The sequence below is a fragment of the Takifugu flavidus genome, chromosome 12 (genome assembly GCF_003711565.1).
Source record: "Takifugu flavidus isolate HTHZ2018 chromosome 12, ASM371156v2, whole genome shotgun sequence".
In the NCBI taxonomy this organism is placed as follows: Eukaryota; Metazoa; Chordata; class Actinopteri; order Tetraodontiformes; family Tetraodontidae; genus Takifugu; species Takifugu flavidus.
This window is the reverse complement of record NC_079531.1, coordinates 14,785,504-14,805,364: the sequence shown is the minus strand read 5'-3', so window position 1 is coordinate 14,805,364 and position 19,861 is coordinate 14,785,504. Positions and strand designations below refer to the sequence as shown.

The 19,861-nt window shown below is 51.7% G+C and overlaps 1 protein-coding gene across 9 annotated transcripts in view; it reads left to right on the top strand.

Moving 5' to 3' along the window:
* Nucleotides 1–319: 319 nt before the first annotated feature.
* The window catches only part of sgsm2 (small G protein signaling modulator 2), a 29,588-nt gene continuing 10,046 nt past the window's right edge, over nucleotides 320–19,861 (top strand). For 3 of the 9 annotated variants that reach the window (XR_008953035.1, XM_057050031.1, XM_057050028.1), the window contains exons 1-13: nucleotides 322–480; nucleotides 564–642; nucleotides 1,131–1,195; nucleotides 1,546–1,901; nucleotides 5,338–5,413; nucleotides 14,495–14,663; nucleotides 17,157–17,324; nucleotides 17,769–17,836; nucleotides 18,269–18,417; nucleotides 18,497–18,631; nucleotides 19,343–19,467; nucleotides 19,545–19,612; nucleotides 19,685–19,848. Coding sequence is in view for 8 of the 9 variants with exons in the window: in XM_057050031.1 (XP_056906011.1) it covers nucleotides 1,842–1,901; nucleotides 5,338–5,413; nucleotides 14,495–14,663; nucleotides 17,157–17,324; nucleotides 17,769–17,836; nucleotides 18,269–18,417; nucleotides 18,497–18,631; nucleotides 19,343–19,467; nucleotides 19,545–19,612; nucleotides 19,685–19,848 (1,182 nt within the window). In the remaining variant the exon portion in view is untranslated. Of the gene's footprint in view, nucleotides 481–563; nucleotides 643–1,130; nucleotides 1,196–1,545; nucleotides 1,902–5,337; nucleotides 5,414–14,494; nucleotides 14,664–17,156; nucleotides 17,325–17,768; nucleotides 17,837–18,268; nucleotides 18,418–18,496; nucleotides 18,632–19,342; nucleotides 19,468–19,544; nucleotides 19,613–19,684; nucleotides 19,849–19,861 lie in introns of all 9 variants that reach the window. The other 6 variants (XM_057050033.1, XM_057050030.1, XM_057050032.1 and 3 more) reach the window with 5 other exon arrangements.

Sequence of the window (19,861 nt, the reverse complement as noted above, 5' to 3'; positions counted from 1 at the left end):
CCGTCAGACGTTTGGGCATCTTCTCATTTAACGTTTCTTCATTTCTGTGACTATATTCGCTCAGAACTGAAGGAGCACGTTTGGGGATTAAATGATGGTCCAACTAAACCCAAACTGGATGCTCAGCAGATGTCTTGTATATCCTGCTTCATAGTCTCGAGGAAGCAGTAAAAATAAAGCAAAACCACTGACTGTGTCCAAACATTCATTTCCTTGTTCTCCTGCTCCTGCTATCAGACCATCAGCAGAAAAACCACCAAGTCTTGTCAGACTCGCTCGTTTGTATCGACAGAATCCGTATCGGTTGCACCTTTTTCCCCCTCTGGCAGCTCCTGTTGCAACTTCAGGTATCAGGAAAGTAAAAGTTCTTAACAGCGACTTTTAAAAGAGGATAAATGAGTAATAAATAAACAATGAGACTGGATAGATGGGAGCTGCTTTAAGCTGATGTCCTCCCTGCACTTCCTGCTCCATAAGAAGGTAAGAGATTGCCATGGTTACTTGCTGCCAGCCATGTAAACATTAGATCAATTTATTAACCAACTCTGATTTTTACTAATTAGGGATGTTTCTCTGGGCAGGCGTGCTAGCATCCAGAGACGATGGGGGGCCCACATCAATACTCAGATATACATTTTACAGGTAAGTGAACCAAAACACATCGATTAGACACTTTTCTGCAGGGTGGAAAGCAGATTTATGTGTATTTCAGAAGATCGTTGATTTAAAAGTAGCGTTTATTTTCCAGCTGCTACGCGTAAAACTGAAATGATCCACATTGATTCAATGTAGAACAAGGAGAAGAAAGATCACTTGATTAATGGACAAAAGTATAAGTAAATTAGGTTTTATAGACCCTCTGATGGCTGCAGATGCACTGTTGGTCCAGAAGGAGGCAGAAAAGGTAAGAACATGACCGTGTGGTGGTGGTGGGGGGGTTCTAGCCGGCCCTGACGTCATTTATTCTGCAGCAGTCCCTGAGAGTGATGAGCAATGGGAGCTTCAGAAAACACTATTTTTAGAGTCCATTTTTTAGAATCAGCTGCGGTTCGTGCCAGTCTTGTGAATGAAGTCATTTCTGGCCAAGTGGTGACACATTGAACGCCAGCTTTCTTTCATTTTAATTGCAGAGTCGTGCGTGGGTTGTTTGGTGTATCATGTAAAGAGAAACATCCGAGGGCACCTGGCTGGAAAGGTGAGGTGGCCGTGGCATATCCTGGCTCTAGTTACCCAGTGTGGCTATCTTTATCAGTGGTAAAAATGGTGATCTTTGTTGTCATCGAAGCGTTCTGTGATAATGAGGAAACACTAGATGTGGATATGAACATACAGCATGGGTGTCCCTGGACCTCGAAGCCCCCCCCCAGACATTTCTATGTACGGCCCTGTCGGCGTCATTCACTTGCATGGAATCCAGAAACGCAAACGAATGTTGTTATAACGCCCAATAACCAGTTTTACGCAATTACTCGGTCGTTTTTTCCCCCATTTTCTTTTCAAGAGCGGACAAAAACGGGGCTAAAAATAACTTTGAACGCTCCACAGGTTGGAGTGTTGGTTGCCGGGAGGCAGCAGGTTGAGGCGGGGCTGGATGCTCGGCGAGCCCCGGTGTTAGTTCCCCCCCCCCTCCCTCCGCCATTGACCGGTGTGGCGGGGAAGGCGGATCCTCTGACGTCGCCGTCGAAAGCTGCTCGGCTGCGTCAAAGTCGAGCCGAGCCGAGGAAGAAGGAAAGCAGGGATAAAAAGGGGCAAAGAGGTCCGACAAGGCCGGTGGAGCGACCGCGTCGCCGAGACCAGACACGCGTCGTGCTCACCGCGGACGGACACAGGGACGCGCCGCCATGGAGCGCCCCGCGGAGGAAGACCACAAAGAGAAATTATTATGGAACGTCAAGCGGGAGGTAGGCGCCGCTCTTAGCCTCGGTTTACCACCTTTAATGGCTGTTTGCTCTGATTAATAACATGAAAAGCCAACCGACGAGGTCCGTGGGGGTGTTCCGCCCACGTCGGGTGTTTCTAACGGGGGTGTCGAACCGGGCGGTCAAGTTTAACAAGTGATGCTGAATTAGGCGACCCAGCTAACAGGAAGTTGCCTGCAGGTGGAACAACGTGATTCTCTATAATAGTTCACATTTGACAGTTATATCCCAGGTGTAAATGTCTTATTATCAATAGTAATAATGCATTTCAATCATAGACGCCGCTTAAAACACCCAAGGACACTGTAAAAAAACCCAGATAAAGCCTAATCCTGCCTTATTATATGGGTGTTCTGCAGTACATTTGTGTTCTTGTATCTACAAGAAACAAAAGTTTATTTCATTTGTTTCCAATGAAAAAGAATGTATCCCCCCCCCCCCCCCATATCTAATCACCCAGCAGCCTGAATGAATCACAATAGTAGTAGTAATAATAAAATAAGCTTCCAAACTAAAGCAATCATGAAAGAAATCCCAACGCCGTCTCCACCAACATCCAACGCTCCAACGCTGCTACAGGCCGGTTTGTTCCTGGTGATTAACGTCTGGCGTCTCCCCAGCGAGAAAGAAATCATTACTCCTTTCACCTCTCTTCCCACTCCCGCTGTAATCCTCGCTGCTGCCTGTTGCCCGAAGTTGCCACCAGAAAGGTTCTCCCTGCTTGGAAATCTGGCTGGAAGTCAGGAAGAAAGCAGACCGACGGTGTGCAAGGTGTGGCTGGTGAACAGGCCCCCCAGTCCGAGCCCAGCGAGTCCAGGATCCACCATTGTAGAAGAGCAGCTGTTCTCCTTCACCTGTGCAGCAGCATCTGCTGGGGTTTAAAACTTCTATATCTGACGTCGCTGATGTCAAAACAAAGGTGGAGAACTCGGCGTAAACTAGTCCCCAACATCCCAGAAAACCTGGACACGAGCGACAGTCTGGATTCAGTGTTACATCGCGAAGAATCGCCACGCGTGTGAAGGTTGTGAGTCGGTCTCGACGTTACTGCGACAAGTCGACGCCACACCGATGTTTTGGGGGGAAACGTTCGGCTCTGGAAGAGAATAGAGTCGTCTGCATAGCGGCGTCAAACACGAGGGTTTGGCGGAGGTGGCGCGCACGCCAGGCTGGGTGGTTTCCTGAATAATCTGGAACGATTACGCAACCTTTCCAAACAAAGAATCCCCGCTCGCGTCTGTTCGGGATGATATAAACAACAAATATCTGTTAACGCACAAGCCCGGAACCACGGAGTCTAATTGGAGCTCGGGCTGCGATCAATTTCCCCCGACGTGATTTAGCTGCTGCCGCTTGAGAAGCGCATCGATCTGTTGTGTTGCAACTCTTGTACGTTGTCCCAAACCCCCCCCCCCCCCCCCCCCAAATGCCCAGATTTTCCTCCGTGCGTGCCCAGTTTGCGCCTGGTATGAAAATCAATGGTGCGATTGACCTGGCTGCGCCTGTGAGATGCTAATCAATGCCCTCTGACCTTTGAAAGCAAAGCCAACATCGGTGAATCCAAACTCGCTCCCCGTCTCCCTGTTCACCGCTCATCTACCTCGCCATTGCTTGGCAACTGAAAGCCTCAGCCGCTCCTGACGTGGAGCGGCGCCAGGTGGCCATTAATATCGCCACGGCGAGGTGTCAGGTGATCTCCCTCCGCTTTCACCTCCTACCGTGTTTGCACAGTTTTTGTTTTGAGACGTTATCTGCGATTAGGGACCGGGAAGTGACAGGAGACGCACGTTGAATCCAGCTTCTCCTGTTAAGTGTCCGACATCATATATATTTGTACATTTTGGGTGGTTTTATTCCCACATTTTATGTAGGTTTAACCACTGATGGTGCTGCCCTCTTGTGGTGGGATGTCTGAACCACGTGATGGTCCTTACTGTCATGGAAACTTTAAAAGAAAACAACCCCAAAGGTAAACAGGAAGTTCAGGAAATCTCTTCAGGTCTGCCACATCCCTCCTCTGACCGGGGAGCCACAGGCTTCCATTTTTCTAATCCCATTTTCTTTGTTTACCACGGCGAGCTACCACCGTCGCCGTATTGCAACCGGCGGCCAAACAGCATTAAGTTGCCTCCTCCCTGAAGAAATATTCTGTCATTATGCAGCTCTTCTCCCTCAGACTCCCTCCAGGACAGATCGTTTCTCCCCGCCTCCTTTCATCGCGTCTCTGTCGCCGCCGTGAAAACCAGCACAGGGATCGAGGCGGGATGGGAAAAGTAAAGACGTTCGGACTGTGCTCCCCTACCGCACGCTCCCTCCTCCTCATCAGGCCTGCTAGCGCATGAATAATGAGCTCGTTATTGGTCGCGCGGCCCAAACAATAGTTGATCGCCGCTGGCGTAGCCGTGTTATGTCGCAGCTGCTCGGAGCTTCTCTTTGATAGGATTCTACAGCTCCGTAAGATAAAAAGTTCTTCCTTTGGAGCTTTTTCTTGTTGTACAGCTGCACATCTGCTACTTTCTGTTCATTTTGTTGTACGTTCGGCCTGTTGGTACGGTCCAAATGTAGCGGGACCACCAGGCATCGCTGGGGGGCAACGTTACGCGTCTACTTTTTGCACACTTCTATCAACGCGTTGCTCCCACTCTATGTGACCGTCGGCTAACGAGCTCTTCCTCTCGCCCCTCCCAGAAACTAAATAGCATCGGGTTTCTCAGAAGCTCGCCAGCGCCACTCAACCGTTTTGCCAGGGCGTGTTGTTTTGCCCCCCCCCGCATTCATCGGTGATCCCGCTAACGTCGGGAATGCTAGCATGTTCTGATGGAAGCTGCTTTACGGCTCTGGATCTGTCTCTAATTAGCCAATAAAAAGTGCACGTCCTCCTCCCCTAATTTTAAAATAATCCCCTCTTGATGAACAGGTTAATTCAGTATATTCAGATATATCTTTACATAGATATACATCCTCTATTGCCACTTGGGAGGGGGAATTAGGGGGCTGTCATCCTAAAACTAGCTGCCCTCCATCAAACGGGGCAAATATGAACTCCTTGTCGGCTTTATTATCAACCAGCGACTAATTAATCTTCCTGCCTTCAGTTGGATCCAAAGGAGCCGACGGTGTTGGACAGGATTAATTACTGACGACAGTTAATTCTACGGAGGGATCGACCGGCACGCCGAGTCGGAGCCGTCGGTCTCGCCGAGGCGCCCGTCCCCAGACGGGAGCGCTCAAAAACTAGCCTCGTTTCACACCACCTCCCCCCCCCCCCCCCGCCCACGTCAGGACGTTAATGAGAAGTCAGTGGTGCAGAAGTTTGGGCGAACCTGTCGGCGGTGCTTTTAATAGCCGTCAGAAAGGAAACCGTCAGGCTGCGTCTGTGCTCGCCGCCGTGACTCCTCCCCCTTTGTGTGTGTTGCAGGTGAAGCAGATCATGGAGGAGGCGGTGACCAAGAAGTTTGTCCACGAAGACAGCAGCCACATCATTGCACTGTGCAGTGAGTACCCTCCTCACGCACGCACGCGCGCACGTACGCGCGCACGCACTTGTTGAACTCCCCAGCAGGTGACTGCGGGCTGCGTCTCGCTGAAGGACATCCATTGACGTCACCGCGCCTCTGACGGCGCCGCGGCATCAATGGAAAGTTAATAATCACAACGCCGCTAATGGAAACCAATTTCAGAGGCGAGCGGCAGAAAACACAGGCCTCCTAATGCGCGGACACGTCCACGTGTGCGGACACGCCGCACGGCTGCGCTCACACTGGGGTGAGTCACGGCGCCCGGGACCGCCACATGACCCCCCCCCCCCCTCGGAAAAACCCCACGGAACATCTGAGATAAGTGGCGGCCCTCGCTGCTCGCGGTTGTCCTGCTGTTTCACCTGTAATTAGTCGTTAAATGAGTCGTGCGGAGCAGATGCGGCGAATATCGCCGGTGGCGGTACGGACTCGTCCGTCCTCCGTGTCCTCCCCGTTCAGTCCGCGTTCGCTGCCGCTTACGCAGGATCCCCGGGGATGACCGGCGTTGGCAAAACTGCACCGAAATGACACGTTTATCGCACAGCGTTGCCACGGTTACCAAACTTGCTTCCAGAACGCCATTCGCACGTGACCCCGGTACGTCCTGCATCCCGGTCCAGCCAGGACATCAGTCCTGGGAAGCAGCACAGGTCCTCCTCCTTCCGGCTCCTGTCAGGAGGACATTTTAACAGGCTTCCTTCCTCACTGCTGCGTCCCCACCAGAGTTGATTATCCATCAGCAGGTCCAACGTCCCTCCTCACAGCGCCTGTCCCCGTCCTTATGATTGTCCAGCCTGGCTGCAGGACAGTGTGGAAATTAAACTGCCAGTCATGGCTTTTAGATTTGAGGCCTGCTGTCGTCCTTCCTGATGTAGCTAGAGACAGGAGACAGAGGAGAGAGACAGGACAGAGGAGAGACAGTAGAGGAAAGACAGGACAGAGGAGACAGGAGAGGAAAGACAGGACAGAGGAGAGACATTAGAGGAAAGACAGGAGAGGAGACAGGAGAGAGACAGGAGAGGAGACAGGACAGAGGAGAGACAGGAGAGGAGACAGGAGAGAGACAGGAGAGGAGACAGAGGAGAGACAGGAGAGGAGACAGGAGAGGAGACAGGAGAGGAGATAGGACAGAGGAGAGACAGGAGAGGAGACAGGAGAGAGACAGAGGAGAGACAGGAGAGGAGACAGGAGAGGAGACAGGAGAGAGACAGGAGAGGAGAGACAGGAGAGGAGACAGGGAGGAGACAGGGAGAGACAGGAGAGGAGACAGGACAGAGGAGAGACAGGAGAGGAGACAGGACAGAGGAGAGACAGGAGAGGAGACAGAGGAGAGACAGGAGAGGAGACAGGACAAAGGAGAGACAGTAGAGGAAAGACAGGACAGAGAGAGACAGGAGAGACAGGAGAGGAAAGACAGGACAGAGGAGAGACAGGAGAGGAGACAGAGGAGACAGGGGAGAGACAGGACAGAGGAGAGACATTAGAGGAAAGACAGGACAGAGGAGAGACAGGAGAGGAGACAGGAGAGGAAAGACAGGACAGATGAGACAGGAGAGGAGACAGGGGAGACAGTAGAGGAAAGACAGGACAGAGGAGAGACAGGAGAGGAAAGACAGGACAGAGGAGAGACATTAGAGGAAAGACAGGACAGAGGAGACAGAGAGACAGGAGAGGAAAGACAGGACAGATGAGACAGGAGAGGAGACAGAGGAGAGACAGGAGAGGAGACAGGGGAGACAGGAGAGGAAAGACAGGACAGAGGAGACAGAGGAGAGACAGGAGCGGAGAGGAGACAGAAGAGAGACAGGAGAGGAGACAGGAGAGACAGGAGAGGAGACAGAGACACGTGTTCCCGTCCTCTGTTGTTCAAATGATGAAACTAGAAGTTTCCCCAGTAAAGTGAGCAAAGGTTCCACCTGCTGTGGTGGGTGTGCATGGACGCGTGCACGAGACGCCTTCCCATCCCAACGTCCATCAAATGGGGCGTCCGCTACACCTGCCTGACCCCTCGTGCACACTAATCTTTTCCCTCTTGAACTGGAAGCCTCGCGGGAAATATGGAGGCTAAAGATCAGATGCTAATGATTAGCGCTGATGTCGGCGCAGAAATGAGTCACTTCCTGACTCCTCTTCCTGCGTGGCGATGTTGGCTAACGAAGGTCAGATTGATTATCGGGTGTCCTTAGCGAGTAGCATTCGCCGGCGTCTGTCCTCTCGTCTCATTTTGAGGGACGGATCACCTCAATTTAACGCTGAAATCCCTGTTATTGCTCTCATTTATTCATTAGAAAGGCTAACGAGCGGCGGTAGCTCAGTGTGTTGGGAACTGGGCTCGGTTGGCTCTCCAGTCCAGGCAAAGTAGAACCTGACAGCAAGCTAGCAACGACGTTTAACAGGAAGAAACCATGAGCAGGACCAGGAAGCCATCATGCTGATAGCCGCCAGCAGACGAGCTTATCTGCTAACAATGCAAAAATGCTAACAGTTTCTGCCCTGTCAGATGGAACCAAAGCTGGTTTATATTTCCTCTCGTCCGTCCGCGGTTCATAATGTGCCAGCTAACGGCGGCGACCTTGACATTCCCTGCAGTTCTAGGGGCCGGTCTCTCTGCGTGGTCGGCGCTGGCTGTTGCGTAACCGCGTCTCTGTGTAGGAGTCCGAAGCTTCTCCGTGATGTTTAAACCGGGAGCAGAACTGGCTCTCGTTAGCCTCGCAGATGGAGGAGGAGAGTTGTGGAACGTGTGAGGTCTCTTCAGGAGGACGCAGCATAGCTTCATGGGTGTGCGACGACAGGAAGAGGCAACAAGTCCTCGGCAGACGTGATAAATAGAGAACAACATGCATGTGAATCAGAATGTGGATACGAGGTGATTAACCAGCAACGAGCTGTCCTGAAAAAAGAGCAATTAGAGAGAAAGAAGAGGATAATGGGCTCATTAAGAAACGCTCCTCATGTAACGACCCGTCACAGATTTGCCATCTTGGCCCCTACATAGATTTTTTTTCTCCAATAAGAAAAAAGAATGATGGGAAAAATGAGGTTTGTATCTGTACAGAAGCATAAAGACTGGAAATTAGCATCGCCACACAGAAATTAGCAGTATGTGTGCGTGATTTACTGTTCATGCTAGTGAACCTTTACACCTAAAACTGGCTAAACTCCATATCATTCCACATGGATCATATGTTGAGATCCATTTTAGTGGACAGATGTGGAAGGTCCGGCAGATGTTTCAGTCCAGCCTTCATTCACCGTCTCCTAATGCTAATGCTTCCTGCGTCTCCCTGCAGCACACAGCTAATTAGGGGAGACATGAATCCAAAGTCAAAAGAAGGGGAAGCGTCAGGTGTTCCGCTGATTGGAACTGGTTTCCATGGCGACCCAACCACCCGTGGAAAAATGTTTCCAACTTGGGAGCGAAAGTGTGGCAAGACAACGAGGAGCTTTATTTTTCCAAGTAAACTGAATCTAGCAGGCGGTTTAGCTAGCCATGAGCTACTAGAAACCCTCTGCTCCCTCCCTGAAAGGGAGGTTTGCAGGAAGTTAGTGCGCGTTTCCACTGCAGGAACCTCCCCTGAAGGGCCATTTACAGGAACCTTTCCAGGGCTGGAGAGTCCCAGCTCCAGGGTTAGCACCTGCGTGGGGCTCCAGGTTTACCTGGTGCTGATTGGCTAAACAGAGTCTTTATTCTGGCCTGTTCCTCAACACGCCGATCTGTCGGGAAGCTTTAATAAAGCTTAAGTTTGCAACTTCCTCTTGATTTATTAGAAATCATATGAATCGAACGGTGAAAAATCTCCTGGAGTTGCAAACGATGCGCATTTTTCTCACTGACAAGTAAACAGATTACCAATAATATGTTAGCCTGAAATGTAACGTCCTGTAAAGTACGAACTAACCATTAGCATGACATTAACCACCAGTAGTTGGTGCTGGCTGAGTGTCTGGGACTCACGTCTGCCTTCAACAGAGTACATTTCTGTTGTGTTGTGTCTGAAATGGCCAATAAACCAAACGCACAACGGCTAAAAGCGCCGAGTTTTTCCACGAACGTCTGCATTTTCACCCCTGCTTTAAGTTCTCTTGCAGCTGGGGACACATTTCAGCTACGAGTGGGTGACGCTAACCAAGAAAGCGCCCGTCAAACCAGAGAAAATCCACAAAAACTGCGGCGAGATTTGCTGATTGCTGGGAAAAGGCGTCGCATCCTCTAATTGCTTTAATCGAATCTGCTCGACTCCTGTTGCAGCCATTACTGCTTATTGCTGGACCGCGGACTCGCTCCTGGAGATGGCTTTTTAATTGCTGTTTTTTAGGGGGGGAAACGGCTCCACGCTCGCGTGTTTGCACACGTCCGCAGCTCTGTTTTGTCCTTTTCTGGCGTTTGCTGCTGCGGATTTACAGAGTTTAACATTTAGGAGTTGCCTTTAGCTTGACGTCGATAAGATTCATGCCTCTCGTGCCCATCTGAAGGGCAACGTACACGGATAAATTGCAGCAAGATGTGTATTACGATGGCAACGTTGCTGCCGATACCTGTGAATCATAGCTAGCTTGTTATTAGCTTTGCGCCGCGGATGTCTGGAAGGCTCATATCTATTACGATGGTAATGAAGAACTCTTGCAATATGTGTCTCCGCCTGCGTTTTATTGATTTGTGAGCTTTAACGCAGATTTAATCAGGTTTGTGTGTTGGAGTGTAATAACACTTTTAGGGGCTTTGGTCCAGCAGCAGAAAATAAAGCGGCTCGTCTCTTGTCTTTGCTTTTATTGCCGCGCGGAGCTGGAAGCTATTTTTCTTTCTCCGAGAGAACGTAAATCGCTTTTTACATCCGAGAAGTCGGCGAATCCAAGGAACACGGAGGTGGATATTTTCATAATGCCTCCCAGCGTCCAGGTCTCCTGGTCACAGAGTGATTAAATATTGATTTAGCCATTGGAACCATCGCCGCTCATCAAATATGTAGGACGGCTACGATGAAGAGGGAAGCGTTTAGCTCCCGTCGCCGGAGAGACTTTTAACATCTGCTTTCACTTATCGCCGCACGGCTACGGGAACGTGACGCGGAGCCCACCTGCCGCTCAGCGTCCACGCTGCCGAGGGCGTGTACGGCGCCGGCGTTCAGTCACGCGGAGCCTGGGAACACGAGCAGCATTTCCTGGTACACGGCGCAGATGACAGGACGTGGAAGGACACCTTGTTCTGCACGTTCTTCTGCCGTTCTTCTCATTTATGGCCGGCTTGGGACAGAAGGGTCAACAAAAAATGGTGCTCAAGGGAGAAAATGGACGGATACCCACGTAGTCAGGTCATCCATGTGGATTATCCCTTTAATTGGTGACGCTGGGTGGAGCCATGAATGCTAATGCTAGTGGCTATTCCCATCAGCAGGTCTGCTGAGACGTCGGCGAGGCCACGGGAGAGGGAGGTTTGTGGGAACTCGCCTGTTCTCACCTCTCCCGTGCAGGGTTTAATCCCTCCAGCTCTCTCCGCTGGTTCTCTCCCCCCGCTGCTGCTGGCCCGGTCCAACCTCTCTCACTCCCACACTGGGGAAGCGGACTTCCTGCCCTCTTCTGTGGGCGGAGACAGGAAAGGAAACGCCAGATCAGGAAGGATTCGATGTTCCACTGCAGGAACGCCTCCTGATGCTGAATCCTTTTGCTGGTGGGACAGAAGCAGAGATTCTCAACAAGCTCGACTCCCCGTTTGCTGGAGAAGCTGCTGCCACTTTTAGGTCTTTCTCAGCCTGGAATCCATTTCACACCAGAAGGATCTCATCCCTCTCTTCCCTCCCTTCCCTCCCTTCCCTTCCTTCCCTTCCCTTCCCTTCCCTCCCTTCCCTTCCCTTCCCTTCTCTTCCTTCCATTCCCTTCCCTTCCTTCCTTCCCTCCCTTTCTTCCCTTCCTTCCATCCCTTCCCTTCCCTTCCCTTCCTTCCCTCCCTTCCCTCCCTTCCCTCCCATCCCATCCCTTCCCTTCCCTTCCCTTCCCTTCCCTTCCCTTCCCTTCCCTCCCATCCCATCCCTCCCTTCCCTTCCCTTCCCTTACTTTCCCTTCCCTTCCCTTCCCTTCCCTTCCCCCTTCCCTTCCCTCCCTTCCCTTCCCTTCCCTTCCCTCCCTTCCCTTCCCTTCCCTTCCCTTCCCCTCCCTCCCTTCCCTTCCCTTCCCTTCCCTTCCCTTCCCTTCCCTTCCCTTCCCTCCCTTCCCACCCCTCCCTTCCCTCCCTTCCCATCCCTCCCTTCCCTCTGACAGTCGGCATGATTAGTGCTCCACTCCACTGGTAATGAGCACATCTGTCTTGGGGAGGGGAAAGCATTGATTCTCTGTAATGTGACGCGATGCCAGTTAAGCGGCAGCGTCCTCTGAAGAATGCCAGGCTGGGAGCAGAGAGGCATATTTTCCTGTCCCGCTTTGGTCCCGCTTATTTAAATAAATCCGCACTTTGAAGGAAATACTATCCCTCCTCATAAAGGAGAATAGTGGGGCACTATATTTTAAATATTAACCTCCCGGGGACTCCTTGTCCTCTTTAGTAGAAGGAGGAACTCTCCCCAATAAGAAGAAAGTGGAGAGTTCAGGTACGGCCGAGGCCCTGAATCCTTCCGCAGACAGTCCACCTTCCGGGACCCAAAGGTCCAAATAATAAAATAGTTCTCCCCGGTCGGTTAATTCCTGCAACCGGAGAAGGGGGGTGCTGGGAGTCAGGGGGTGAGCAGAGACACCGTGAGAAGATGAGTGCAGAGGTGTGAAAAGGGGTGTGAATCACCTGGCAAACACACCTGCAGCCAAGTGGACCAGAGAGACGAGAGGACGAATCCTTCCTCTCTCTCCAGGATCAGACCTGGCATCCGCTCGCCCACTCCTCCTGTCTTGATCTGTGTGACTTCTTCTTTGCTTTTCCTGCACTTTATATTCATTCCCGCTCGCCGCCCCGGCTGTAATTAGCTTGACTAAACGGCGCCCTTCGCTCCCCCCTCGGTGTGGTCGATCAATTGTCCCCGCTGTCCAGGTGTCCTCGCCGTCCTACGACCTCCGTAAGGGGCTCATTTCCAACGGCACCTGAACGCAGATGCAGTCGTCATGCCAACCTGGCTGACCCCTTGACCGCCCCTCTCTCTCTGTCTTTTCTTTTCCTCCCACATCCTCCCATCCCACACAGGAGAGCCGTGACCCCCCCCCCCCCCCCCCCCCAGAGACTGAGTCAATTTGCACTAAATCTCTCGGAGATGGTGCCGCCTGCAGATTTCCCAGGGTTTACACTCCCGACCTGCGGGGGGGAGATAGCGCCGTCACCACGCCGCTGCCAGCACAGCAAATAGCGCTGAAGCATTAGCCAGACGCTCAAATTTAGCCGTTTGAACGGTGAGGTTGTCCCAGTGTTAGGACTGTCGATCAAATCAGGGCTGATCCGGAGGCCCCAAAGCCTATTTCTTAGTTTAAGATTGATGTAAACTTCAGGGAGTGTTAACAAGGATTAGCTAATACCGGCTGATTGAGATTTCCTTGTGGGAGTTGGGCAGCGAGAGGAGAGAGTGGGAGGAAATGAGCGAGTGTTTCCCATCTCCCTGGCTAAAATCGATCTCGTTTCTGTCACTTTCTTCCCTCCTCCGTCTCGTGCGTCAGCCCCCGGCGGCCTCTCGCCGTCGTCCCCGTCCCGGACCGCGCTGTGTTGCCTCGGTGACTCACGGAATCAGACGGGCGATGGCTTAATCCACATTTAATGGAGGAGTTCTGGAGAAAATGCTAGCAGACGTAGCTCTGTGACACAAATGTTATTTAGCTAACCTACTCTTTTTATTTGTGGGTTGGAGATCAGGTTTCCACTGATAAGTAACGAATTGCTCAAATGGATGTTGCAGTTGGGGGGGGGGGGGGCTCTTACCAAAGCAGCTCAGGCTCCCCGGTCTTTACTTTTGCTTGCGTCCACGTCCAGTTGTGCCGCTAATTGGCTCATAATCTGTATCTAGTCTGGACGAACAATTACTGGTGTGAGTCAGGATTCAGGAAACTCTTTTTATCCCCATGGGGGGGGGGGGGGTCAGGGGGTGAAATGGGCACATTGAGTTCCATGAGACGCCGTATGCGCGTGTTACTGCAGCGACAAGGACACACACGCATCTCGTAGCGCCTGACATAGCCGGCGTTATTAAAGGCATCGCTCACACCTGTAGCAGCAGCTCTGCTATCTTCGTGTTGCCTTCAATGTCTCTTCCCTCATGTTCTTCAGAGTTCTGGTCTTGGCTGAGCAGTTAGCGACGCGACACGCTGAATTTCCCCCCCGACCCCGCAGTCGTTTGTAACTCAGTTTGTCTCCAAATGTGTGTTTAATGGAGGTCATAAATTACACCTTACCCCCGGCTGTGTTTGCTGTTTATGCTAATGCTACGTTCCAAACTGTGATTTAATACCAGATCTAGCGAACAAGACGGGCGTTATTTGCCTTTTCAGCCGCAGATTGTCGTGGGATTTTATCAAGACGAGACGATAACAGAAAGTGAGAGGGCTGGAGCCTCCTAATTAGCTGCGTTTTGATTAAATCTGCTTAATTACCTCGGCGGCGACAGTCCCACATTCCAACTGCTGCTAATTCAGAGGCATTTTGGTTTGCTCCCTCTCTTATGGCAGTTTTTCTGCCACTGCGATGTAACGATGGGCCAGCATGAGCTACGTGCACGAGCTACGTGCACTATCTCGAGGAGCCAAACCATGCATTCCATTTATGTTCCACCGTAAGATCCAAAACAAAACAGTTTTATTTGGAATAAGCCCGAGTCTTCCGAATACATTAACAGCAGCGTTCTCTTTCAGCCCTGATGAAAGCTCGTTATGTCGGAGCGACTACAGAGGGAGGGACTAATGGATGGCGCCCCATTACTGTTTACATCACTTTCTCCTCCATTTTCTGCTCTGATGAGGCTCTGACGGAGTCCCCCAAGGCTGTGTTCTCGGGCACTTTATATTCAAGATCTAACCCTCTGTTAGCCGCAGCTTATGCTACACTATAGGTCATTCCTGTATGGTTTCATGCTCATGCTGCGGTTTCTCGTCCTCCCCCAGCTGCCATCGAGGCCTGCTTGGGTCACCTGCTGAAGAGACGGGCGGCCGGATTCCTCCGCAGCGACAAGATCGCCGCCCTCTTCACCAAAGTGGGCAAAGTCTACGACACGGCCGGCGAGATCTGCCGCAAGGTGCAGGAGCAACTCCAGCAGCAGGCCGATCTCACCCGGTTGGTTCCCCCGCTGTCTTCTCTCTCACTTTGCGGCCAAATTCGACCTTTGTCTTTAACCTGGCGAGCGACCGCTGCTTCACCTCGAATGTAACTGGAACCATGTTGGGCTCGAGTCGTCGTCGGCTGTTTATTGATTTACCGTGCGCGTCGTCCATTAGCCACATTAGTCACCGTCTGGTGATGTGCGTACACGCTGCTCAGCCTTCAGCCGTTACCAGGTGTCCAGCGGGGGGGGGTTAGGTGTCTTCTAGCACCCTGATGTATGTGTTAGCTCCGGCTATGATAAACGGTGCAGCCACTTAGGTGCGAGCTGAGCGGTTGGCCAGCCCATTATTTGTCCATCAGACGGAGCCGCCAGGCTTCCACATGTGTCTTCGGGCGGCAGATAGAGGAGCAGGGTGCACGAGCGGAGGTGGGAAGCTGTTGTCGTCAGTTTAGCCAAATGGGTTTTGGCTAGGACGCGCCGCTGAGCCCTCTGTCCTCATCAGGCTTCATCTGTCACGTCCGATCGGCCTTTATTTCCCGAGACAAACCGCACGCTCGTTACGGTCTGCACCGCTCCGGAGCAAGCTCCGCCACACCGCACGCAAGCACGAATCCGCGCACGCCAGTGGGTTTCCACCCTCCCCCAACCCTCATCTTGCTGTCATCCCACCTCAGGGCTCCATCTCTCATGCACCCTGGTTGCCACGGCAACGTGGTTTACGCGACTGGCGGCGAAAGAGGCAGAGAGCACGATGGGAAGCGCTAAACTCTGCGTGTGTGTGTGTGTGTGTGTGTGTGTGTGTGTGTTTACTGATAAAGTGATCAATGACCAGCACGCCGCCCTCTTGTTCTCCTCCCGCTGTGGGAAAAGAGCAAAGTTAGCATCATTTCCTTTTTCCTCTTTTACTTTTCACAGTCGCGTCTTCAAGCGATGTTCAGGATCTAACAATAGATCCCAAGTCGTTATAGCAACCTGCCACCCGGGGACGTCTTCTGACAACCCTTTCCTCGGTGGGGGGGGTTCTTTCACGCTGCTACTGTCTTAAACGGGTCCAACACAACTTTGACTGGGAGAATCTTTGCGGGTTCATTAAAGCCGATGATGCTAACAGCAGGTAATCGCTAATCAATAATCCTGCTAACTGAAGCCACGGCGGACCGTGGCAGCCTCTGGATCTTTGGCCGGGCCTTTTATTGCACGGCGTCGATGGGATCAGATGCGCCTCCCCTGGGCCTCGCTCCACCAGCCTTCAGACGTTCAAAATGTCAACAAAAATGTCAACAAGCTCCATCGATGAGAATAAACACCGACTGCGTTTTATTTAGATTATGTCGCCGCCGTGTTTGCATGACGTGACATTCGGCGCCCGTTAAAGGTCCCGCGGCGTGAAACATGTCGTCCCAAAGGCCTGAAACGTGGTTGCTAACCTTCTGAAGGGTCAGGGGTGAGGTCAGGAGGTCACCAGGAGGCTGGAGACCACCGATAGACTCTTCCTTTGATGCTGCCAGCACCGTACAAGAGTTGATTTCAAGATGTCTTTCGAATGAGTTAATCCGTCAGTAAAATCTCTGCAATTCCGCCTGACCTGTGTTTAGGCGCGTTTTCCGCCGTCGACCCTTAAAAACGGTGCGTTCGGGTGCCGCGGAGCGAAGGAAATACGAGGAATCGAGGCAATAAAACAACAACGCGGCTGCTTTTAGAAGAAGAATCTCCTGTTTTACATTTACGTCTCTCAGATCTTTCTGCTCCCTGGGACCAAACACGCGTGCACGTGCACGCCCATGTGTTGTCAAAAATGGTAGGGGCCGCACGTCGTGACTCCACCACGCACAAACACATTTGGCAGGTGGGGGGGGCGTCGTGACTGTGGCAGCACAAACACACAGTAACGCATCGTGTGTGTGTGTGTGTGTGTTCTTATACTTGCTACATACTGAGAACCAAAGTCCCCATTCTACTGGCAAAGTAAGGACATTTTGTCTGGTCATCAGAACTTCAGAGGGCAGTTGGAGGGGTAAGACTGTTTTCAGGTGGGGGTTAGAGTAGGGTTTAGGTTAGTGTCGGGGTTAGGGGGTTGGTTGGGATGGTCAGGGTTCCGGTAAGGAGCTGGGTAATGCATTAAGCCTGTGAAAGTCCTCACAGAGATAGAAGTATGAGGTTGTGTGTTTGATGAACCTTGAACAAGAAAAACCTTCATTGTTCATCTGCTTCAGCTTTAATGAACCACCTCGCCCACATAAAATAGAATCTTCTACTCTTGTTAATATAAATACCCACGATAAATATTGATCCATCTTCAGTTTTTACACACTATTGCATTTAGATTATGTCTGTAGCTTCTGTAAGCACAAAATGTGTCAATTGTATGTGTTTCAGCTGTGATTTGTTGGTTTTTTTCCTTTGATGAGTGAGGCAGTGACCTGCACACTCCACTTCCTGCCTCTATGACCTCACTTCCTGGTTTATTTTGAAAGGACCGCGCTCTAAACACTGTTGCTGTGCAGGAGAAGCCAGAGCGTGGGCCACGAACCTCTGAGGCGTCAGGGCTCGTCCACCACCTGCCGCCCCCCACAGCCGCTCTCCGCCCAGGCCATCAAGCACATCTGGGTCCGGACGGCTCTCTTTGAAAAGGTTCTGGACCAGATCGTGCAGTACATCGTGGACAACTCCAGGTAATTACTGGTGCAGCATCACAGCATTCCTCTCCACTGACAGAAGAACACCCCCCCCCCCAGTTCTGCCACTTTATTTCAGAACATTTTTGACACAGAGTCCATTTGCTAACGTTAGCATCAGGGGCTAATCCCGACCGTGGTTTGCTTTCAGGAGCTCTGGCTCCGATTCTTTTGATCTAGCTCTTGTTAAAATATAAACATTTGATTTGTGGCACAAGTTTCCCTCTTTTAAATGGTGACTGTTGCTGCGTTGGGAATTATCAGAGGCCGCTGTTGTGTTGGTTTTCCATTTTCATTAGCAGCAGGGTCTCTGCTCTCATTGTGTTACAAAGAGATTTGCCCACAGCCTTGAGGCAAAAACATATTTTTAATAAGGTTTTGCGCTTATGAATCTGTTTATTCTGGGGGACAAAACACATTTTTGTGCTCTCATCTCTGCAGTAAATACTATGAGAAGGAGGCTCTGATGCACGACTCAGTCTTTGGGCCCATCCTGGCAGCTCTTCTGGGTGAGTACCACGAATCAAGCTGGAGCTGACACGAGTTCCCAGTAGAACCAAATCAGAGTCCGGGTGCAGTTCACTCCTGGACAGTCAGACAAACTGAGTCTGGGAGGCGTCACCAGTAGTCCGACACCAGGCTGCAGGACACTGAGGCGGAGGATCGCAGGTGGACGCTCAACAGGTGAACCGAGCAACGCAACTCACCGGTGACCCCTGGTGGACTAAAAGGGCTGTGTTGTCCAAACCAGGAGCCTGTCTGACCTCCTGCTCTCCACCTCCAGGAGCCACGGAGGGTTCGACCCAGAACTCAAAGACCAAACTAAATGAATGGGCGTGATGTTTAATGGATTTAATGTTCTGACACCGCTAACGAATATCATCGTCACAACGTTTGAACATGCTGAGCCACCAGTTTAATCTCGTCATCGATGTCCTCAGTGGGGCCTTGTGCTCTGGAGTACACCAAACTCAAGACGTCAGACCATTTCTGGACCGACCCGTCGGCCAACGAGCTGGTTCAGCGCCACCGGATTCACGGGGCCCACCGGAGCCAGGACACGTCGGCGGGGCGCCGACCTGCTCTGGGGGTGAGTCTTGTTCCTGTCCGTCATCCTGAAACAAAAGACTGTTTCTGGTTCTGATCAAAAGGGTGAAAATAATTTCCAGATCCGAAAGAGGCAGTCCAGCAGCAGCATGTCTGAGGACCGGTTTGCTTCGTCGGCAAGGGAGTATGTGGAGTCTCTTCACCAGAACTCCAGGACGCATCTTCTCTACGGCAAAAACAACGTCCTGGTGCAACCGGTACGGCTGCAGAACCCCCCCCCCAGACGCCATATTTTCATTACATCTGATCCCGATCAACACGATCAAAGCTCCACGTCTTGGTGCCGCGGATATTCTCCGTTCCGCTCCTTGGGTTTATAAAATAGTGCCCCCAGCTGGCGTTAGCACGCTTCCGTCGCTCCCCTGAAGCTACCGCTGCCCTCAGATGAAGGCATAAATCCATCGGGCAGATGCACAGCCAGCCATTTCCACCCACTCAGCTGGTGCACCAACACAAATTTGTTGCATATCTGACGTTACACAACATGCACACGTTGCAATTTGTGTGTGTGATCTGTGAAACGATGCTGCCTCTTCGGCGTAGTTGACCGTGGGAATGTGGAGCATATATTTCCCTCCCACAGCGCTCAGCCTCTGACACGCCGCGCACATGCTCGACGCTGCCAGGAAAAATGTTGCCGTGCGCACACCTGCAACCCTTCAAAGCACCCCCCCGCATTCGTGCACGTTGAACCTCCATACATTATCACCGTGTTTCGCTAATCCGAGCTACTGGAGTAACGCTGGAAGGGGGAGGAGGAGGAAATAGATTGTGTTTCTGTTAGCGTGCTAAGCTAATGGTCTCCTCCTGGGTGGACACAGACTGTCTTCATAAATTGTGCAGTTTACAAAGAACAAAGGAATGTAAAAGTTAAATCCTGTCTCCCTTTCGTCCTCCTTCCGTGGTAGAAGAAGGACATGGAGGTGTTACGAGGTTATTTGTCCCTCCACCAGGCCGGGGATAACCTCACTCTAAAGTGGACCCCCAACCAGCTCATCAATGGCACGCTGGGAGACTGCGACCTGGAGAAGAGGTAGAAAAACTCCCGCCCGTTACATAAAACCCAGTACAATCGTCCTGATTTAGACTTCACGTTGTGTCCTGGAACAGCATCTACTGGGACTACGCGCTGACCGTCCCCCTGCGGCAGATCGTCTGCATCCACTGTCATCAACGCCGTGAGTACATGGCCACAAAAAGGCCATTAGTTGTTTTGAGAAGGTCAATATCCACTGATTATTTTTTCCCAGCTGACTGCGGCGGTACCCTGGTCCTGGTCAGCCAGGATGGGATCCAGCGGCCGCCCCTCCACTTCCCTCCCGGGGGTCACCTCCTGGCCTTCCTCTCCTGTCTGGAGACGGGCCTTTTACCTCGGGGTCAACTGGAACCTCCCCTCTGGTCCCAGAAAGGAAAGGTGCGTTTACGTC